General features: G+C 39.3%; 1 protein-coding gene and 1 long non-coding RNA gene across 2 annotated transcripts in view; one reads left to right on the top strand and one right to left on the bottom strand.

Annotated features, from left to right (window-relative positions):
• Window positions 1–1,084: 1,084 nt before the first annotated feature.
• On the bottom strand, window positions 1,085–2,673 carry LOC114650177 (uncharacterized). Its single transcript, XR_007934648.1, has 3 exons — window positions 2,567–2,673; window positions 2,061–2,165; window positions 1,085–1,233 (listed from the first exon to the last, which is right to left on the bottom strand). It is a non-coding gene; the product is annotated as an uncharacterized LOC114650177 (long non-coding RNA).
• Window positions 2,674–2,779: 106 nt separating this feature from the next.
• The window catches only part of vwa8 (von Willebrand factor A domain containing 8), a 509,572-nt gene continuing 489,979 nt past the window's right edge, over window positions 2,780–22,372 (top strand). Inside the window, exons 1-2 of the mRNA XM_051925677.1 lie at window positions 2,780–3,025; window positions 11,001–11,078. Coding sequence (XP_051781637.1) covers window positions 2,872–3,025; window positions 11,001–11,078 — 232 coding nt within the window. The 5' untranslated portion in view covers window positions 2,780–2,871. The remainder of the gene's footprint in view (window positions 3,026–11,000; window positions 11,079–22,372) is intronic.

Below are 22,372 nucleotides of genomic sequence, written 5' to 3'. Positions count from 1 at the left end.
CCATGAGTCCTTCTAAAATTTATCATTATTATGGATTACATCAGTCAAGATGAAGCAAGGAGTGAACGTACCATATGGTGATAGCATGGTATTAAGAGGTGACTCAGAGGAGGAATTAGAAAGAAAGGCTAGGATTAGAATCAAGTTCTACAGGCCCATGGAGTATGCATCAGTAAGGACAAAACAAGGCTCTTGGTAGTAATAGATAATGGCAAGCTAAAGAAAGTGAAAGTGGGTGTAGCAGAGAAGGAAATAAAGCAGATGAAATCTTTTAAATATCCTGGATTTAAGTTGGATTCAAAAAGACAGGGAACTAATAAGAGAAATACATGCATGGTTGCCGGGAGCAAGCAATACATGACGCAAGATTATGGGAATGATCTGGGAAAAACGGATCCTGCCTAAGATGAAATACGTCCTCTATAAAACAATAAATGTGGGCTGTGGAAGAGTAACAGTTAAAAGTTAATAAATGCCTAATAGCATTGTTTTTGGGGTTCGACCTTGTATACAGAAGACATAATGAAGAAATCAGATACAAGGAGAAAGTAAGGACTGTTGGGGACAAAATTTAAGAATCAAGACAGAGATGTTACGAGAATGTGAAAAGGATGGTGTAAGGAACTTCAGTAAAATGAACAACCAGCAGAAAGAGGAAGCCAAGGAAGAGATGGATATATAGCATCAAGGAAGGTAGGCAAGAGGTACAGAGAACTATGGAGAGCAGCAATAAGACAAACCAAACTCTTTATTCTTATTTATTTATATAAAAAAGAGTCATGAATAATTGAATGATGTGTGTGAAAAAGTAGTTGATCCATTTGTTCCAATAATAGATTCCAATACCATATCCCGAAACAGTAAGTCTAAAGAGATATGTTCTGAATTTATTGATCAGTTTGACACAGCAGTGGGTTGAAATCTTGAAAAATTCCTCCTTGAAGAATTAGGATTCCAGGGTTGTTGCTGATTGTTGCTCAGTTTTTGAATTTGTAGGTTGATGATTATTTCCAAAAGTTTGCATTTAGAATAAAGCTATGTATGGAAAATTAAGGACATAAAGTGTTTATCTTGTTTCCCATCCTGATTGTGACTTTCTCAATATGTTGAGTCATAACCATGGCTTAGAGATTGTCCAACATCACTATGAAGGATTGCATCTCTGCTGGTTATGAAAGATATTGTCCTCTTGGTCTTAATTAATCTTTGTGTGATGTCCATATTTTATTACACCTGGAAAAACAGAATGAAAATATTGTTAAGAAGAAAAAAATACATTATTCCCATATAACTGCTCAGTACATTTTCATATATTTTTCTTTTACCAAACTTAGTTTTTTAGTTTCTATATTGTTCCCAAAACACAGAATCTGGGAAATAACAATTCACTTAATTAACCCCGGAGTCCAATTAAAAACAGAAGCTGGTTGGAACAAAAACCAACAGCCACAGTGGTTCCCCAGGACCGAGTTTGAGAACCACTGTCTTAGCAGCAGAGGTGCCCAGCATGGCCTAGGCTGGGGGCACGACTACATTTTGGAATGAAACAAAACCTCCGGTCTTCCCCTGTATTAATGGGGATCCTGTGCAAAACTGGTTCAATGATTGGATTTGCAAACCAGGACACCCTGCCAGCTTTGTTGTCATTTTTACATAAATTTTTCATATTAAGTCATGCAAAACTTTAATTTAGTGTAGTAGAGCTGAAGCAGTAAGATTAGGATTACCAAGGAAATGCAATAAGAAAATTACAATGACTGATTAGCAAAGTTCACTCCTGAAGCAATACACAGAAACAAAGTTGATACGACTGAGGTATTTCAGTAAAAATCACATCATCAGCAAGTCAGTTATCCCGCAATTTTAAAATTTCCTTAGTATTTTGAAAAGAAAATCTCTTACATGTTGCTTAAAAATGTACACGCTTAACAAAAACTGATTTTAAAAAATCAGTGTAAATTACTAAATAATACTTAAGAGAGTTAGTTTTTCACACTGGAAGGAAATTTCTCAAAATGAGGGAAATTGCTTTGCTGATGGAGGGATTATGACTTAAGTACCTGGCAATCTTGCTCATCACGGCTGCTCGTGTGTAATTCGTTTTGAAAGTGAAGTGATACTGATAAAAGACTTTTCGACTAACACGGTAGGTCGTATCTGCGTATCTATGAAACATAAAACATGTTACAAGTTATATAAAACATACCCGTATGTCCTACATTCTCCCAGCTTCTCTCTCATCTATATATGTATTTATTTACATATACTTATGTTTAGATATCTATAATTGTAATTTAATTAAAATTGTGTTTTTTTTACTTGTTTTTTTGGTCGCTCGACATGATGGCTGTCCCGATCTGTGACTTTGGAAATCTGGCAACCCTGATGATGAGCACGAGGAAAGTACGACGACTCGAGCACATCCGATTCAATCACTCGGATTCAGCCGACCGTTACAAATTTTATTCATAAAAGGTGGTACGCCAGGTTGTCTACAAAAATTTGGCGAGCCTCTTTAACTAAACATTCAATATAAAAATTGAATTAAGATTTTGTTTCTACATACAATCTTTGTTCAACTGGGATTTTCAGAGGCAAAGCGGGACTCTGGATTTGTCTTTGAACTCGGGACAATCCGCTCAAATCGGGACATCTGACAACCCTGCTAACAAGTCAAACTCTGATAGAGTGTGCGGCACACGGAACGTTAAAGTGAACATCTAGTTTCTCGGCGGAGGATATATATCGCGGACATCTAGTGTTACACAACATACCTCCCCTTACTATGCTGCTGATAGAATTGATCTTCTTTAGAGTATGACTTATGATTAGTTATTGTACATATATAGTGTATTGTAAATAGATAAATCGATGCAGTCTCGCGTGCTGTGTAGTGGCTCGGCAGCTGCCGTTGCAGCACGACGGCTCAGGAATATTTTGGGTCCCATTGCGGGGAAAGGAGGTGGCGGTAGCCGTGGCCGCTGCTTTTTGCAGCATGAGGTCAAACACATAAACACATCGTCAGGTAACTCACAAAGCCTTCGTCTGCTGTTTAGCGCTATGTCAAGCCTCCGGATTGCATGTCACCAACTTTATACTGTACGGACGCTGCTTTGACCTCTTAATACCATTCAGCGTATGAAAAATCAAAGTTGAAATACTATATTTTCATCAGTTCATTTTTTTTTCTTCAAATGTGTTATTTTACATATTGCAGTGAAACATTGTATTACGTTAAGTCTTATCTTACGGCATTTCTTTATTTTCAATGTTCCTTTAAGTGACACGAAAGTCAGTTTACAGCAACGGTCCACAGTTGTAAAATAAACCACGCAGATTATATGAATTTTTAGACATTTGGCTTGTTCCTTTCTCAAATGGGAACCTTAAAGACCAGAACAGAGTAAACTCGCTTTACCTACCTTTTCACTTTGAAATAAGAGGCGGGTCAGTTTACTTGCGGATGTCACCCCGTGATTTGAGGAGCCCGAAGCAGCGGTCGTGTTTAAGTGCTGGCCCAAAAGGCGAAGGATGGAGTTGATATACTGTATGGTCATGCTGGGTCTTAACAGAGTCTGGTGCAAGTAAACATGTGCCCGTCTGTACTTAATTGTTAAATGTCATATTTCATTAAGTTTCAGAAGCCACTGCACGCAAGCAAGCAAGCAACCAACCCTGCCATCATGTAGGGTCAGGGGTCTGCAACCTTCACTATCAAAAGAGCCATTTTGCCCCCTCTTCCTCCAAAGAAAAATAGTCTGGAGCCGCAAAACATAACACAGCTTATAAATTTTTAAAAGTTTTAATCTTTTTTTAGATTTTACATGTTACAACCACGGAATACAACAAACAGAAGTGCAGTGTGCATGTGTAGGCCTACTTTGAAATAAATTTAACTGAACTCTGCAGGCCTATTTGAGTCCTTCCTATACCTGTATAAAATTAAAATAAAAACTAGCCCACTTTAATATAAATAAAACATTTAGCTGTAGCTTAGCAGCTTTAAAAAAGTAAACATAAAATTCCATTTCAGTGTGCTCTCATCCTCTTCAGGTTTCCCTCTCAGCCAGCAATCAACTGAAGCACCTGAACATACAAAAAAACCTACATCAGCTCCGGGTCTGAAATAAATGTGTTTTTTGTTTTTTTTAAATATTAGCCTATTAAATGCTATTGTTCTCACCTGTTTAATGTGACTTCTGTTTCTGAAGTTCGCTGCAGATCATCTCTAGCACTTTGAGCTACTTTTTGTATGAAAATGTGCTATATAAATAAATGTTGTTGTTCTATGTCGGGGCTATACGATGTGACTTTGACCTTCACACAGGACTGCAGGCTCATGTGTGAGGTGGGAGAGATAGTTGGACTTTATGAAGTTCATTCTTGAGAAAACTTGCTCACATAAGTATGTTGAGCCAAAGATGGACAGGACTCCAAATGCATATTTTTTCATGTTCATATATGTTTCGGGAATGGCACTCCATGTATTGAAAACAAGTTTGTCGGGTTTGGGGAGGTTTTCAATATCAGTCCATTTGTGCTCTTTAGCGAGAGTAGCCTTCTGACGGGCGACTTCTTCAAGATCCGCTGTCAGGCATTTGAACTTGGACACCCATAAATCTTTATCCGCTGTGCGGCCAGTTCAATTTCTAGATCGGGCTTACTTACTCCTGTGAATGCGGATGTGTTCAGCAGGGATGGGTCGATGTCCAGGGAAGGAGAGAGTGTTTTTTTTCTTTCTGAACTCACTGAATCTTTCTCTAAATGCAGCTTGCATTGCAATAATTGTACGGTGGAAATAATCACAATTTATGTGAATGTTCACTGCTTTGAACTCTCTCAGGGAGGGGAAGTGAGAGAGTGTACCTTTCTGTACATCTCTGGCAAACACTGTCATCATGCGCTCAAACACCAAAACATTTAAAGTCAGAGAATAGATGCTCTGATATTTTTATGAACGATTCTTTCATGTATTCTCCGTCTGTGAACGGCTTACCCCTCCTTACGATCTCTTGAGCTGCCACAAAACTAGCAGCTGTAGTTGATTGTGGAGAAGTGATCCACTTTTTGAAAGTATGTTTGCTCTGTTCAGCTTTCCGTTGCAGTTCCGAAATTTCTCTCTTTCGCTCATCTTCACTTGGGTATTTTTCAGTGAATGCTGAGTGCTTGTTTCGAAAATGTCTTTCAACGTTACATTTTTTGTTGTTCGATAATTTATCGCCACATATTAAGCACACCGGTAAGCCAGCGTCGTTGGCGGTGAAGGCAAATGCTTCTGTCCACGCAGAATTAAACTCTCTGTTCTCTTCTGGGATTTTTCATTTTTGGGATTTATTCATGGTTAGTGCAGGGGTCGCACACTCCAGAAGCCACCTGCAGGTAAAGGCGAGGGCTATAGATGTAGATGTGACGCATATTTTAGTTGACAAATTATAAATAAAAATTAGATGTTAAAGTGTATAACAGTAGTAGTAGTAAATAAACATTATATATATTACATATATTATATACAAATTAAATTAAGAAATTGCCGTTATTCATTTTCATGTTTTGTTTTTTTTTTTGTCAAGGCCAAAAGGAGCCATTACAAGGAGGCTGAAGAGCCGCATGCGGCTCCAGAGCCGCGGGTTGCCGACCCCGGGTGAATTTGAACTCGCCAGTCAGCCTAGAATGCCTGGTTTTGGGGTGCAGAAGGAACATAGGCAAACATGCACATGCAAACTACATACAGATAGTGAGCAGAATTCTGAGTTGTGAAGCAGCATCAGCACTAACCACTGCTTTCTTAATGAATACTGTACAGCACTATAGCTATTTGCTGATTTCTGTACCACACTTGTTGTTCAAGAGAGATCACTGTCTTCATTTTTTAAGCCATTATTAGTTCTGTATCTTATTTCCCTTTTTCTCATTTAGACTATAGGTTCAGAAATGCCCAACAGGGTGTGTTTTACAGGAATTGTATACAAGATTTATGCCTAGAGGAGGATCATTTATATTCAACCTATAATGTTTTCATAAAATTACTTGTGAACACTTTGAATTCCCTTCAGTCAGAGGTTCAGGAGTACAGAACAACAGTTTATACTTAGTGTCTATTATTGTGTTCGTAAGACTTAGCTATGAATGCTTTGAAATCACTTCAGTTTTGTTTTTTGTCTCGCACCTTCTGACTCACAGGTTTTAGAAAACCCTCACAATATGATATATCATTTGAGTCATCTTGATGTGTAAGTATGCAGGATGTCAAGGTTTTTGAGGTTCTCTCCAATTTTTGGCCCTCTAGACCTGAAAGCCCCTCATTTTTTAGACCAGTGTTAGACTATATTTTGTGCAGGAAATTACACCCTTGTAAAAAGTAAACCAAAAGGCGTTTTCAGTAAAAATGATGAGAAGGACTTGAAGTTATGTGTGCCACATCAGCTGACCGCAGGGGTTCACCCAAAAATGAGATACAAGGGGGCAAAGTTACTCCTTTTCACAAATCTTTGTAAAATTTGGATCGGTAACATAGTCATGTGGAGTGTCATTTTATGCTATTTGCAGGTTGCAGATTACTAAAATGATATTTTTGATATTTGATATATATTTTTATTTTGTTATTTTTATTTGGTCTTGGCCATCTAAAGCCCACTCCCTGAAGGTTAAAAAAGACCAATTTCAGAAATAAAGCATGTGGGGTATAGTTTTAGACTATTTAAATAGCAGTGATTATGGATACAATGCTGTTTTTAATTTGTGATCCTTTACTTGTGCTCTAACCCTCTATTGACCACTATATGAGGGTGAAAAATGACAAATTTATATTATAATCAAGAATATTTAGACTTTAATCATTTAAATTGAAGCACACACTGTTCTTGTTTATTATGTACTAATACCTCATGAAGTAAATCATTGCGTTTCCTGTGAACATCCTAAATTAGCTTATGGTAATTCAGACTTTTTATTTTGAAGTAAGAGGCCGGTCAGTTAACTTGCCAAGGTCACCCAGTGATTTGGAGACCCTGGAGCAGTGCTCGTGTTTAAGGGCTGATGATGTCTTAGCCATTGTGAAACCCCGCTGCAGGCCTACAGTAAATGGTAAAGTTGATATACTGTATGTTCATGCTGGGTGTTAACAGATAGTGGTGCAGGTAAACATGTGTCCATCTTTACTAAGGAACCAACTCGGCAGTGGCTTCCAGCCCATCATACAGGATGAATTTGAAGTTGCTAGTCAATCTAGAATGTATGTTTTCGAGATGCAGAAGGAACCTAGACAACCACACTCATGCACATGCAATCTCCACACTGAAAATGACCTGGGTATCATTTGAACCCAAAACTCTTAATTGTGAGGCAGCAGCACTAACGACTGATTTCTTACTGAATACAGCACTGGTAGCTATTTGCTAGTTCCTGTCCCAAGATTTCTTCTTCAGTAGAGATCGTTGTCTTCCTTTTATAAGCTATTGTTGGCTCTGTACTTTATTTCCCATTTTCTCATTTAGACTGTCAGTTCAGAAATGCCCAACAGGGTGTTTTTTTACATGAATCTTAAAAGAAGCTTTAAGCTGGGAAATTGATTATTTCTTTCAACATATATTTCTTAAAGTATCCACTTGATTATGTAAGAGGTCCCAAATTAACACATTGTCTTTTGCACCAGTCTTATGGTTGTTAATTTGCCTCTTAAATTTGTTTGATTGAAATCTTGACAAGAATATGATTTAAGATGAACCAAATAAATGACCAGAATAAACGAAAGTGCTCATTGCTAAATCAACAAGAGTATTTCCTAATTTTTTGAAAGCTTTCTTTTGTAGGTTTACAGGGTCATTATTATCATGTGTATAGAGTACAATGAAATTCTTACTGGCATGTGCTAATCAACATGCAATACATTGCCACTGTCCAGCGCTATGATTAGTGACACAGCTTTACTGTCTTCTTTATAATGCTAGACTTTCTGTTTGTATTCTAATACATATATTACAGATCAAAGAGGCTTGCAGTTCCACGTCAAATTTGGATTGGACACTTTTTCCTCGTACCTGTCTTTAACAAAGTTAAAATTTAAATATAAAGTCATCAGTCAGAGATGCTAACATATCCAAAACGAGCAATGTTTTGGCATGCTTACTTAACTGATGAGACCAATGATGGAAGGTTAATAGGATTTTATTTTAAATATTAAGCAAAATATTGTATCTTTTTGATATTTAGAAACACACAATTAATACGTGTGGTGGCAAAATAAATGCAAAGCATACAAAGATAGGTTTTAATGGAAGGGGAAACAGTTAAAGAGATTATGGACATTGATTTTAGCAAATCAAGTTTTCAGAGGCAATGGTAATAATTGAGGTAATACATTTTATTTATAAGTGTCAGTCATGACAGTTAATGACACTGTACATATTTAAGTTAAAATGAAAACAGAAGAAAAAGAAATAAAACAAAGTAGTAAGACAATCAAAATGGAACAGATAAGTTAAGATTACAAAATGCATTCCACACATAAAAGTTTGTTTAAAAAGATACATCTTTACATTGGTTTTAAAAGCAGCAATTGAGGTAGATTGTCTTAAGATAAAAAAGCCAGGAGTTCCATAATCTGGGTGTTGCAAATCTTAAAACTCAGTCATGCAGTGATTTGCAATTAGTGTGTGTTACAATGAGAAATTCAGCTATGGCTGAGCTTAAATTGTGACAGTACGTATAGCATTTTAACATGTTTGAAATGTAGATAGAACCATTGCCATGAAGAGCTTTATATGTTACCAGAGAAATCTTAGAAGAGATTCAATACTTACCAGGCAGCCAGTGCAGGGTAATCAGTGAAGTGGTTATATGTTGCCAAAGTTAAGCATGTGTTAAAATTCTGGCTGCAGAATTCTGTATATGTTGTAATTTATTTAGCACTTAGCCTGGGGCACCAACGAGCAGAGCATTACAGTCATCAAGTCAGAAGGTGACAAATGCTTGAGTAAGTATTTGAGTGGCATGATCACTGAGCGAACATCTAATTAATGAGATGTTCTTTAGCTGAAGAAAACAGATCTGGTAACATTGTTAACATTAGGCTCATATGACAAATTGAAATCTAAATCAACCCCAAGTTCCTGACTTCTGAAGAGTGAGAGATGATGCAACCATTAATATATAAATAATTGAGAAACATTGCAGAATAGAAAGTATATGTAATATACTGTGAGACAAAATGAGTGGTAGTCTCTTTTGTATTCATTGTATAGGGCTGCCCAGTGTGTGCATTAGTATTTGCAGAATTATTTTTTTGCAATGATGTTTTAAACCTTTTGGGATGTTCAGATTATACTAATTACTTTATTAGTTTCAGGGCATGCAGGTGGCCTGCTGTCAGAATTGTCAGCTCTGTTGCCTTTCAGATTCAGCATGTTGGATTCATATCCCACACTTGATTCCTTTCTGTGTTCATTTTGCAAGTTCTGTCTTGTCTGTGTTGGTTGTTTAGTTTTCCTTCCAAAGTTATAAACATTAAGTTAATTGAAAATTCTTAGTTGACCAGGAGGTAATGTGCCTGGTGATTAATAACTGGCACCCCATCCACAGTTAATTCATGCCCAGTGCTATAAAGATACTGTAGGTTCTGGTCTCATGTCACCCTGAATTAGATCAAGCAGGTATAAAAATATTTTGTTATTTTTAAGACAGATTGATTTACTTCCCATGTGAGTGTGTGTCACAATTATTCCGTCTTCAGTTTATTATTATTATTGGCTAATGCATATTGATTTAAAGTGCATTGTCTTGGCCTCTACTACACACTTCCTTCCATTTACATACCTGGGGCACTCATTAGCAGGTCTATGGAAAGACACTTGGCAGCATCACTGCATTTTGAAATCAGGTTTAAATATACTGTACTAGTAAAATGTAGCCTTTTTGATTGTGTTTTTTACTTTAATTCTTATATATAATTTGAATGTTATTTAAAATTTTCTTTCAATAAAGATATAATAAGAAAAATGTCTAAGGTAAATGTGAATATGTCCATTTAAAAATTCCATTTAATATTAAATGGATTGAAAGTGTTTTTGGAAGTAATATGACATCCTAGATGTTTACCTCACCCTGTACACCATTCAGGCTGTAATTTCTACATATTAGGGAGTCGCTCAGTCAGAATAACTCTTTAATAGATTTCACTAATTTAAGCACCCGTCTCTTCTTTTCCCAAAATAGCCAAATACTTCAGTAGTAGTATTTAAAAAAAAAAAATGCTCGTACTTGTATAAACACAAGCAACAACCAGAGCATTTCCACTGAACAAAGTCATGGAAGGAAGATCTTTATGTCCACTGCTGTGAAACTCCAAATGATCCCCTGAGCTGAATGTTATGGATATCCCTTCTTGTGGCATTTCCACAGCAGATATATAAGTCTGGTTCCAGATCTAATATATCTAGTTAATTTAAGTCAGGCTGTATATGTAGGTAGCAGATGACTAAATTTCAAGCTCCTGTACAAGTTCCAGCTCGTTTCTTATAAGTAAAGTAAAACTGTAGCTTCCAGTATCCATTGAAATGTTTTAATTAATTTGGACCTGTGATGCACACACCTGGCAACTAATTGACATTGTAACCAGCTTCCACCCTTCATCACTTTGTGGACGTAGAGGTGTGGTTTCCTTGTCCTAAGATCAACCAGGCTACGTGTGTGTCCAGGTCAGCAGGTGCAGTACTCCCAGACCTTCCTGCCATTTGGGTTCCTGGTAAGGTATGCTTGGGTGTATGTAAGGGCCATCACAATAGTCAGTGTTTGACTGAGTTTTGCCTGGACCTTATCTTTACACCAATTTCAAAAGGTTCATTGACGGCATAGATTCATGGACTATTGTGGCATACTTCTTCCCATAACAATTTACAATTCCCTTTCCCTTTTCTATTAAAGTGTTTGCTTTGTAAATTCTGCTTATTTGACATACTCTGTGGCATGGTTTAATTTTTACATTAAAATATTTTTTTTTTCTTCAGGAGACATCATTAAAATAGGTGACATTACCTACCATGTGAAAAAACCTAAGAATCCTGAACTTGTGCCTTTAAATTACAGTAAGTATTTTTTTCTTTACTAAATGAAATGTGCATATATTTTTCCAGAACTGTTTAATATTTTTAATGAAATTGCTTGAATTTACATAGAAATTAAGTACTGATTGTACAACAATGTGACATGAAACTTGACCATTCCTCCTTACCAGTCTTTGGTGATTCCTGGCTAGGGCTTATTGTTCATGTCATTTGAACATTCTGTTCTAGTTCATGTGTGTTATTCTAGGGAACTCTAAAGTCAGCCTGGTTGATTGGTAGCACTAGCCTGTTGCAAATATGTGCCCTGTGACAGGCTGACCATCTTTTGTTGGTACTTTCCTGCCTTGTTCTTCTGCTGCTTATATATGTTTTAGCTTTCCATATCATTTGTTTCACTGTTTATTGCTGGTTTTTAGTTTAGATTTTTGCACTTATGCAGATGTTGAATTAAAACATTTTGCTGCTCTTTTTTTTAAAGTGGTTTTCTCTCATTTCTGCTTTAGATTAAGATGATATATACCATATATCCATATTATATATACAGTACAGTACTAGTATTAAAGCTTGCATTTTGCAAACATTTTTTTTTTTCATGAAATGAGTAGTGGAGTTATCATGATAGTATATATAGGGACATAAAAATGTATACAATACCTTGATAACATACTTATGAACAACTTTTTCTTCTTCTTTTGGCTTCTCCCTTTAGGGGTTGCCACAGCAGATCATCTTTTTTCCATATTTTCCTGTCCTCTGCCTGCAGATTTCCATAGCATACTGTATTTATGAACTGATATAATAATTTAATAGTCACCAATAAATAATCATATAGGAGCAAGTCAAACGTGATCCAATAAAGAACAATGCAGGATAGATGGAGGTGGTGCTATTTCTGTTTTCTTTTTTTTTTTTTATATTTTTATTTTATTAATTTTCATTGTAATCATTCCATACAAACAGATCAATTTATAACTATTTCTGTTTTCTTTATGGACATTGGTAGTGTAATCAGTTTAAATTGCAGAACACAGAAGATGGCAACAAAAAATTTAAAGATGTTGTTATACAGACAGTGAATTATTATTATTTTTTTTAGCACCCAAGGGGAAATGTTGGAATTACATAAACTCAAAGATTTTATAACAGCTAGCAAATTCCTCTTCCTCCTAGTACCCCAAAAACCACAACATTCTTAAACAGAGAAATTACCGTATACATTTTGCCTAAAGCAATAAATAGAAAGAAGTCACAATGAGACATCATAGATTAATATTATCTTGTGTATGAAGGAGCCCCAGTAACACTTTTTGACTCACTTCTTCTGTATATTCGAAGGCCAAAAGTAGTGTGTCGTAAAAATACATCCTAATACATAAGAAATTCATAGGTTATTATGCACATGGTAAGAAACATTAGTTTCAATATTATATTATACTTTCAAAAATTGTTTAATAACTGTAATGTTATATTAAGTTGCACAAAGTTCAGTAACTTTTTAACATGCAGGCTATTAATAAGAGATATTTTTAGTTAATGCATAATTTTAATGTAATGGTTGTTGGGAAAATATCTAATTCCTAAAACTTATATTAATCATACCTAGTTCTTCACGGTGTAAGCAAAGCACAAGACACTCAAAGTTTTGGGGTTTGAGCCCCGTATACTGTAACCAAAACGTTTCTGTCAATTGTTTTTTACAAAACTCAAAAGACCTTGAAGGGAGGGAGGATGGACAGTTTATAGTGGAGGACCGGAAATTAAACTGTGGGATGCTGGGAGAATCGTGGTGGAGTATGGGAGTATGATGTCATCAATGGGTAAGCAGAGGGAAGGAAGGAACCCGGAAGTGTGCATCTCTTAAAGCCATTTGGGCGATCTTTACGGCGGCGGTGTCCCGGTCTTTCTGAGGAAGCAAAGAAAGAAAGATTAGTACGCTGCCGTTGTCCCCCTGCGGGACTTGTCGTGAAGTAAACCGGGTCGTTAAGCTGCTCCCCAAGTGCTTGTGCGTGACAGGAACCCCCCCCTTAGCCCAGACCCATCGGGTCGGGTGACCCGCTCCAAGAGGTCGTGAACCCGAGAGAGCGCATCAGCGTTGGCTTGCAGGTTGCCTCGGCGATAAACGACAGTAAACTTGAATGGCTGCAGGTCCAAAAACCACCTGGTGACTCGAGGATTCGAATCCCGATGAAGGGCCATCCACTGGAGGGCGGCATGATCCGTCACCAGGGTGAACTCTCGGCCCAACAGGTAGTACCGCAGGTGAGTCACTGCCCATTTGATGGCCAAAGCTTCCCGCTCCACCGCTGCATACCTCGTCTCCCGGTACAACAGTTTCCGGCTTAGGTATATCACTGGGTGTTCCACACTGTCGATGCTCTGGCTCAGTATGGCACCAAGACCTGTGTCCGAAGCATCGGTCTGGAGAATAAAAGAAAGTGAGAAGTTAGGAGTTCTTAATATAGGTGCCGTTGTAAGGGCCATTTTTTAGTCACTGAATGCTCATTCCGTTTACTCATTCCACACCACATGTAAAGGGGCCCTTTTCTTTGTCAGGTCTGTCAAGGGTGCTGCTCTCTCGGAAAAACGAGGTACAAACCGGCGGTAGTAACCCACTAATCCTAAGAAGGCTTGCACCTGTTTCTTGACCATCGGATGGGGCCATTCCAAGATGTCTTTAATTTTGGTACACTGTGGCTTCACCAGCCCTCCTCCTACTAGGTAGCCCAAATATCGGGTTTTGTTCATCCCAAAGTAACACTTTCGAGGGTTGATACGAAGCCCAGCCCAGGAGTACTGTGTATACCTGCACTACATGTTCCTCCCAGGTGCCGGAATAGATGACCACGTCATCCAGGTGGACGGCACAGTAGGACTGGTGGGGCCTTAGCACTCTGTCTACCAGACATTGTAAGGTCGCCGGTGCCCCATGCAGCCCGATTGGGAGTACCTTGTATTTCCAGTGACCGCTAGGGGTACTGAAAGCAGTTTTTTCTTTCGCAGATGCCGTTAAGGAAATTTGCCAATAACCCTTCGTCATGTCAAGAGTAGTCAGATAACGGTCTAGTCCTAGTCTCTCAAGGAGCTCATCCACTCTGGGCATGGGGTAGGCATCAAATTTGGAGACCTGATTAAGACTTCTGAAGTCATTGCAAAATCTCCACGACCCTTCTGGTTTGGATACGAGGACGATAGGACTGGACCAGGAGCTATGGCTCTCCTCAATGATGTCCATGTCCAGCATTCGTTAAACCTCTAGCTCCACTTCAGCACGTTTCACCTCAGGGAGGCGATAGGGTCGTTCCCTGACAACCACTCCTGGGTCTGTCACAATGTCGTGCTGAATCAACGAGGTCCGGCCAGGTGTTTCACTGACCACCTCCGGGACGGACAGGATCGCTCTTTCGAGCTCCTGTCGTTGGAGGGGAAACAAATTGGAGCTGAAGTTAAGCGATGTCTTTTCTGAGAAAAGGGAGAGAGCTGGGCCGGGAGGAGGGTCGTCCTCTTTGTCCTTCCACGGCTTCAGTAAGTTGATATGGTAGACTCTCTCACTCGGCTGACAGTTTGGTTGACTCACCAAATAATCAACGAGTCCTTTCCTCTCCTTAACTTTGTAGGGCCCTAGCCAATGGGCCAACAATTTGGAGTGGGAGGTGGGCACAAGCACCATTACGCGATCCCCTGGCTGGAATTCGCATAGGGAGGTGTTCTGATTATAGTTCCGGACCAGCGCTGCTTGAGCCCTGGACATGTGGTCTTTGAGCAAAGGTCTAATTTTAGCTAATCTATCGCATAACTGCGCGATATATTCTAAGAGGCTGGTGGAGGGAAGTGCCTCCCCTTCCCAGCCTTCTTTTAGTACGTCCAATAGGCCCCGGGGTTGTCTTCCGTATAACAACTCAAAAGGGGAAAACCCCGTGGAGGCTTGAGGCATCTCCCTATAGGCGAAAAGCACTAGCAGTAAAAGTTGGTCCCAGTTCCTACCGTCCGCGCTGACTACCTTGTGGAGCATCTGTTTAAGGGTTTGGTTGAACCGTTCTACAAGTCCATCCATTTGTGGATGATAGACGGATGCCTTAAGATGCTTAACCCGGAGTAATTTGGCAACCTCCCTGAATGTATCCGATGTAAAGGGCGTACCCTGATCCGTGAGGATTTCTTTGGGTACACCCACTCGGGAAAACAGCCCTACTAGTTCCTGTGCGACGTTTTTTGTGTTAGCGGCAGGGGAACCGCTTCGGGGTATCAAGTCGCATAGTCAACCATCACTAAAATATACTTGTGACTACGCACCAAAGGTTCTAGGGGTCCAACAAGATTGACACCGATCCTCTCAAAGGGAATATCTACAAGGGGGATCGGGATCAGAGGAGTGCGGTCCCTTCGGGGTAGGGGTGGGCGGTATGACCAAAATTCTATATCACGGTATTTTTCTAAATTATCCCGGTTTCACGGTATTCGACGGTATTTTTTTCCCCATGCATGAGTGGATGTTAACCACATTTTCCACTGGAATTACTGGCTAAGAATAACCTATTCCACTGTCAAGAGTATTGTACATTGTACAAAAAAAACATTTTAATGTGCACACAAGTATTAATACAGGTTTGCATTGCCCCATAAAGTGATAGTTTTCAAGGGGGTGGCACTAATGGAGAAGGTATCACATTGCATGACAGATGCAGTCAAAATATAGAACCTTTTTATTGAACAAATTTTGCAAAAACTTAAACTATAATTTTGACATTTTTTCAACCATACAAAGAGGCATTTAGACTTAGTAAAATATCCAGAAGTGCTTGTCAAAAGTTGTATTGCACTGAATATATCTTAGAAAAGGAATAAATAGTAAATATTTTTTGTAAACCAACTACACTTTCTGTTAATGTTAACAATCTCTGACTACTGACACGTTAAAGTGACTTTTTAAACAACTTTATCATCATTAAACTGCATAATATTTAAACTAATAATAAATCTATAATAATAAAAGGCAAAGCCCTCACTGACTGACTGACTGACTCACTGACTCACTCATCACTAATTCTCCAACTTCCCGTGTAGGTGGAAGGCTGAAATTTGGCAGGCTCATTCCTTACAGCTTACTTACAAAAGTTAGGCAGGTTTCATTTCGAAATTCAAAGCGTAATGGTCATAACTGGAACATATTTTTTGTCCATACACTGTAATGGAGGAGGCGGAGTCACGTATCGCGTCATCACGCCTCCTACGTAATCAAGTGAACTAAAAACAAGGAAGAGATTTACAGCACGAGTCGCACGCGGGAACGAAGGTAAATGACGTTAATTTTTGACTGTCTTTTAATACTGTGTAAGCATACATATTAACACATGTGCAATTAAACGTGTGCATTTACGGGGTGATTTCTCAGGCTTAAAAGCTCACCTTTTATCAAACGCGGGAACAAAGGTAACTGACGTTGTTCACTGTGTTTTAATACTGTGTAACCATACATATTAACACATGTCCAATTAAACGTGTGCATTTACGGGGTGATTTCTCAGGCTTAAAAGCTCGCCTTTTACTAAAAAGGTAAATGCAAAACTATTTTCAATCAGTTTATTGAAACGCTCCCGTTAAGGATTGCAATAACATATTCGCGAGATTAAAGAACGAAGTGGGGGGAAATGGAGGAACAGCCGCAAACAGCGAAGAGCAAAAAATTAATTAAACAATTGAGAACGGAGCGAGTTCATAAGGGAAACAAAGCACGGTGTAAAATGTAACTTTAAATTAAGTTTATACAAACGCTCCCGCTGCGGATTGCAATAACATATTCGCGAGATAAAAGTTTAATGAGAAGACACGAGGTATAAACGAACCACACGCCGTGGCGCAACGTATGGGGCAACAGTTTCAACCATTCTATGATCTGCTTCTCGCAACTGAAAGACGGCACATGGCGGATGTTAGCCGACTTGCTGACCGCAACGTTAGGGGCTTCAACTATGGCGCTGACACCACATCTCAGTGCCAACACTTTGCAGACTGTAGTTAAAAGACACGCCCTCCTCACTGGACAGTTAAAAACACCAATCAAACTAACGATGACATCAAGTATTACCCAATCAAAAGTAGGAAAGGAGGCATCTTCATAAAATGCGTGTGGGATGATTTGTATGAGACGCTGCTTTAAAAAAAAAATGATAAAAAAAATACGGGATAAATCCCGTCCAGTATTGATTCAAAACGGGACGCGCAATTTCATTCTCAAACGCGCCACGATTCCGTATTTTAAAGGACGAGTGGCAACCCTACAGTGCCAGGTAACCACCCATACAATCAGATTGTGATTCAGACTAGGAATGCAATGAATGTAATTACCCCGATCTACATACAAGGCGAAAGTCTTGCAACATTCAAAGATGATGGTTTGGGATAAGTACACCATACAACATAAAAGAGCTTATGAAGCCTTGAACCGAAAAAAGCAAGATCTCAGAGATCGTAAAAAAAAAAAAATAGAAGGTAATGTCGTTTTACTCGCTGTACATTTTAGTCAAACATTACCAGTTATTCCACGAGGGAGACCAGCAGATGAACTCAACGCGTGTTTAAAATCCATGCTTCTCCCACGCTCGGTTATATGTCGCGTGTTCTCCGGTAGGTGCACCAAAAAATGTATACATTTAAGCATGTAATTGGCAAACAAAAAATGAGGTATACCCGAAGGCACTGCAGTAGTACTTAATGTAACTTTACTTCTTAAATGTTAATGTTTTACTGTTTAATAATTTATACGCTTCTTATATGTTGTTCAAATTCTTTTATCAAAATACCACTGACAGCGCAATGCACGATAACATGGAGTGAATACACCATACGCATCCGCCCACGGCTGCCCTGCTGTGCGCAGATAGGAGTTGATTCTACAATAAAATAAAATAAAGATAAAAAGAATAAAACAATCATCACCCATAAAGCGGATAGTAGACGTGACGTACTATTTGTGTACCACATTTCAAGTGTATAGGTGAAACGGTTTGCGAGCTACAGGTCATTTAAAATCCTGGACAGACACACAAATTGCCACGGTAGCAAATTACAGAAGAAGATTTAACTGTTTAATAATTTATATTTATATGAAATGTGCTTCTTATATATTACTTCATATTCTCATATGATAATGATTTTAATGTTTATATTGATTTCTGTGTTATTAAAACTGCATGTATGTGTATATATGTATATATATATATACTACCAAAATACCCGCGCTTCGCAGCGGAGAAGTAGTGTGTTAAACAGGTTATGAAAAAAAAAGGAAACATTTTAAAAATAACGTAACATGATTGTCAATGAAAGCCCGTTTCAGTCAGTAAGTCTTATGTGTGTGTTTATGTATGTGTGTATATATATGTAGATGTGTATATGTAGATATGGATATATATGTATATGTATATAAATGTTTATGTGTGTGTGTATATTATATATATAATATATATATATATATATATAAAAGACAGCAACAGTTATAACAATGACAACACAATTACATTGACAATCATGTTACGTTATTTTTAAAATGTTTCCTTTTTTTAAATAACCTCTTTAACACACTACTTCTCCGCTGCGAAGCGCGGGTATTTTGCTAGTAATAACAATAAAATAAATAATAGTATTATTACTGATAGTTGCACTATTATATTCAGTGTAGAGAACTTTATCGCAGGTGTGACGAGACTCCAAAAAACTGGATGTATGAATGGGTATCGCACAGGTTTAACTTAAATATTGTATAAATGTTGGGTTTGTGATCTGGTGGTCGGAGACACGAACACAGAATTCAATGCATGTTCTTCCGAACGGGCTTTCTTTATTGCACGTGTGCTGTCTCTATCTGACGTACTAAAACCCCAGTTCCTATCCATCCTTTTTCTTTCTCCACATAACCAATCACCACACGATAAACGTCTTTGTGAAATTAAAACTAGTTATAAACCTAGCCCACGGAGTGTTCAGAACTTTAAAAATATCTTCATTATACATGTTTAATTATGCCATCCATTCAGAGTTGCGCCCATCTCTGAACGAGTCGCCAGCACATCAAAGGATGAATATAAGCAAAACATACACTAGCAGGGTCAATATAGCACAACAAAACCCCACATCCTACATGACTTTGAAAGGAAACTGAAGCGCCGAGTAAACCCACCAGAAAAACATGCAAATGCAAGGCAGGCATGCCGCCATGCCCCCATATGATTAATGCATGCTTTAATGCATTTCACCATGAAAATTATATTAAGTATTTATTTTAGCATTCTAAATGTTCAGAGAGAAGGAAGATCATGAAGTGAATGTATTCTGTGCGGCGATCTCTGCCGGCGCCTCCTCTTAGTGCAAGAAGAAGTCAGTTTAAGAATCACTTAACACAAAGCATTTAATGTGCTATATAACTTATGACGGGCTTTGAAAACATGTCGTCACACTATTACACAGTACCCAGGTACATTACACTGTATTTAAAACAAATAAAACAAGTACAACTTAGCTTGCAGTATTATCCAGTAGTATAGAAACAGTATTTACACATCTGACCTTTTAAAACTAAAGTATCTCCAGGCTCTCTGTCCATTTTCACCACGCAGCATTCCTATGCTACCGCCCACTATTTGGTGGTGTAGCAGTGAAAAAGAGCCCTAGTGCAACAAATCTGTGTTTAGCGGTGTAGCAGTGAAAAAGGTCCCCACGTGAACAGTTTCCCGCTGCGCCACGTTCCGAATGTCGTTTAGGCAATTTAAACCGGTGTTGCGGTATAAGAAAAATCCATATCATAAAAAAAAATAAAAAACGGTTTTCGGTATGAACCGGTATACCGCCCAGCACTACTTCGGGGTATCTGGTGCAGCTGACAGACTGGGCAAGACTGACAGAAGCGCCGGACCTCCTCATTGACCCCGGGCCAGTAAAGCCGGAGCTTTACCCTCTCCAGTGTTTTTTCGGCCTGAGATGGGTGCCTAAAAGGTGGGCGTGAGCTAGCTTGCAAACCTCCCGCCGGTAGGTCCGCAGCACTAACAACAACTTCCACACCTTGCCTTCGTGCTCTGCGACTCGATAAAGAAACTCGTTTTCTAGTACAAAGTAGGGTCTGTGTGGTGTGGAAGCCATTGACGATATGTCATCAGCGGACACGATAGCATTCCTGGCAAACTTCAAGGAATCATCGTTCCACTGTTCACGTTTAAATGACTCCGGCGTAAACCGGTACTGAATGTCCAAGCCGGCGAGTACATCAGGAATTTGGTCCGTGGCAGCACCCTGGAACTGGAACCCCACCCGGTTGAAGTTCTGGGTCAAGGTCTGGCACCGAAGAGAACTCCCCCGACCCCTCTACGTCATCAGAAGTTGCAGAGGATCACGGCATGGGAGCAGCTGGGCGGGGCCCTTGACCCTCCATTATCAGACCCAGTCGAAGAATAGGAGTGGTGATAGTCCTACCGCATTTAGTTTCCGACCAGTCTCGTCCAAAGATGACTGGAAAGGGGGGCTCTGGCATCACAGCGACCACCAGCTGTTTAAGAGTCCCTTCCCAGGTGATGTAACACCTTGCGGACCTATATGTCCTGGTCTCCCTGTGCACACATTTAACGCTCAGACGTTGAGCGAGCCATTGTCGCGGTAAGACATAACGGCGAGCAACAATGGTGATGTTACTCCCGGAATCAAACATTGCAACCACCGAGTGCCCATTTAACAACACCACTCCCGTATTTGTGACCGCAATGGAATTCGACAGTATACAATACCTTTCTCCTTTGGCCCAGCTGCAGTCCATAGGCTTCTGGTTGAGAGGGCATGCTGGCAGCAGGTGCCCTGGCTCACCACTCTTGAAACAGCGCGGCAGCGCGGGTTTCCGGTCTCCCGGTTTGGCCGGAGCCTCCATGGCGCGGCGAGTGGGTTCAGGGGTGGCGACACTTCCCTGCCAGGTCCCGCGAACGAACCCCTCAGACCCCCCAAGTTGGGTAACCGTCAGTTGTCTCTCCAGAACCTCCAGAAACTTTAGGTTTCTAAAAATATGTTGTTTTCTTCTGAATATCCCAGAACTCCATTTTCATGCAATGAATAAAACTTCTACCTTACTGAGTTTGAAACCTCATTTCAATTTCTGCATAAAAGCAATACAGTAATCCCTCACTTATCGCGGGAGATAGGTTCCAAGGCCGACCGCAATAACTGAATTTCCACAAAGTAGGGACACCATATTTATTTAATTATTTAACGTGTATTTGGACGTTTTTAAACCCTTCCTGTATTGTTTACAACCCACCCTTTACTCTATTAATAACAGGGACAACTGCTAAGCAATATGAAATCGGTAGATAAGTTTACACTTACTGTATAGCGAAGTACACGTAGCTATATATGACGTGATGATGGTGATGAATATGCTGCGCAGTAAAAATGATGACGATGATAATCCCCTGAATGCAGTAGCAAGAGCACGTTGATGCTGAATGAGTGAGATGAGACTTCCTGGTTAATGCAGCGCTCCATCGCTAAGCCAATCAGCAGCACACAGGAACTTAACTGCGTGCTCTGATTGGGTAGCTTCTCAGCCATCCGCCAATAGCATCTCTTGTATGAAATCAACTGGGCAAACCAACTGAGGAAGCAAATACCAGAAGTAAAAAGACCCATTGTCCGCAAAAACCTGCGAAGCAGCGAAAAATCCGCGTTATATATTTAGATATGCTTACATATAAAATCCGCGAAGTCGTGAATCCGCGAAAAGTGAACTGCGAAGTAGCGAGGGATTACTGTATGTGTGGAGCTGACATTCATTTCCTGTATTTGTATTAGTTTCCTCTAAGGGCTGTCTTTTCATCCTACCCTCCAAACACTTGCCGTTCAGCTAACTGGCGACTTTGAATGTGAATTTGTGTGTACATGTGCTCCTTTATTAACTTACATTCTTTCAAAGGCTGCATGGTGCCTTGCCCCACTTGCTGCAAGGATATACCTTTACTCCTGGCAGCTCACAAATGGAAAAAGTAGATTTTAGGAAATGGTTGGATAAATATATTTTCCTGTCAATTTTGCTTCTCATAGCTCTATTCCTTTACAGCTTTGCATGGAAGCAGATTTCTTTCCTGGCAGTTAAAGCAGTATAAGTCAAGAACCAGAGCTAGGTGGGATTTCAGTCCATCACTGACTACCGCATAGGCATGATTCATGAATATGTAATTAGGAGAAATACTTTCCAGTGACAGATTAACTCTCTGTATAAAATTATCAACAAATCCCTTACCGAGACATTTCAAAATGTAAACTGCAACAGCTTCGGGTCTGCTTGT

This window comes from Erpetoichthys calabaricus, chromosome 4, assembly GCF_900747795.2.
Source record: "Erpetoichthys calabaricus chromosome 4, fErpCal1.3, whole genome shotgun sequence".
In the NCBI taxonomy this organism is placed as follows: Eukaryota; Metazoa; Chordata; class Cladistia; order Polypteriformes; family Polypteridae; genus Erpetoichthys; species Erpetoichthys calabaricus.
This window is presented reverse-complemented; position numbering and strand designations above follow the sequence as displayed.